This window comes from Merops nubicus, unplaced genomic scaffold, assembly GCF_000691845.1.
Source record: "Merops nubicus isolate BGI_N331 unplaced genomic scaffold, ASM69184v1 scaffold43505, whole genome shotgun sequence".
NCBI lineage: Eukaryota > Metazoa > Chordata > Aves > Coraciiformes > Meropidae > Merops > Merops nubicus.
The window spans coordinates 1-603 of record NW_008608409.1 but is presented as its reverse complement, the minus strand read 5'-3'; the positions used below and the strand labels follow the sequence as shown (position 1 = coordinate 603).

General features: G+C 63.5%; 1 protein-coding gene across 1 annotated transcript in view; it reads left to right on the top strand.

Moving 5' to 3' along the window:
- The window catches only part of CBX4 (chromobox homolog 4), a gene marked incomplete at both ends in the record, with an annotated part of 993 nt that extends 396 nt beyond the window's left edge, over positions 1-597 (top strand). The window contains 2 exon segments of the mRNA XM_008940254.1: positions 1-381; positions 383-597. The exon segment at positions 1-381 is cut by the window's left edge and continues 32 nt beyond it. Of these exon segments, the coding sequence (XP_008938502.1) occupies positions 1-381; positions 383-597 (596 nt within the window).
- Between the last annotated feature and the right edge of the window lie 6 nt (positions 598-603).

Below are 603 nucleotides of genomic sequence, written 5' to 3'. Positions count from 1 at the left end.
CAAGAACCTCGCTGCAGAAAGCAAGAACGGGGCTGAGAAGAACCTGTCCAGTGGTACTGGGCCTCCCTCCCGGGACAGGGTGACCAGCAATGGCCTTGGGGGCAAGATGAAGATCGTCAAGAACAAAAACAAGAACGGTCGCATTGTGATCGTCATGAGCAAGTACATGGAGAACGGGATGCAGGCGGTGAAGATCAAGTCCGGGGAGCCGCCCCGGAAGCGGGCCCCAGAGGAGAGGACTCCTAAGAAGGGTGGGGAGGAGAAGTTGGAGGCTTGGAGGAAGCCAGGGGAGGAGAGGGTGGTGGGCAGCAACGCTCTGAGCAAAGCGGAAGGCGAAGGCCGGCAGCCTCCCCCAGAGCTCGAGGAAAGCCCCCGAAAGACTCCTTCCTCCGACGGAACAGCCCCTGCAGCTCACCACCAAGCCGGACCTTGTGCCCTGGTCCCTGAGTCCCGTCTGCGAGCACAGCCCTTCCTCCATGGGACTGAACCTCTCCAGCCCGGGCTCGCGGAAGCGCTGCCTGTCGGAGCCGCACGCGGAGCAGGAGCTGGGCAAGAAGCGCCTGACCTCCCGGAGCATCAGTGCCCCCACCTGCCTCAGCCCCC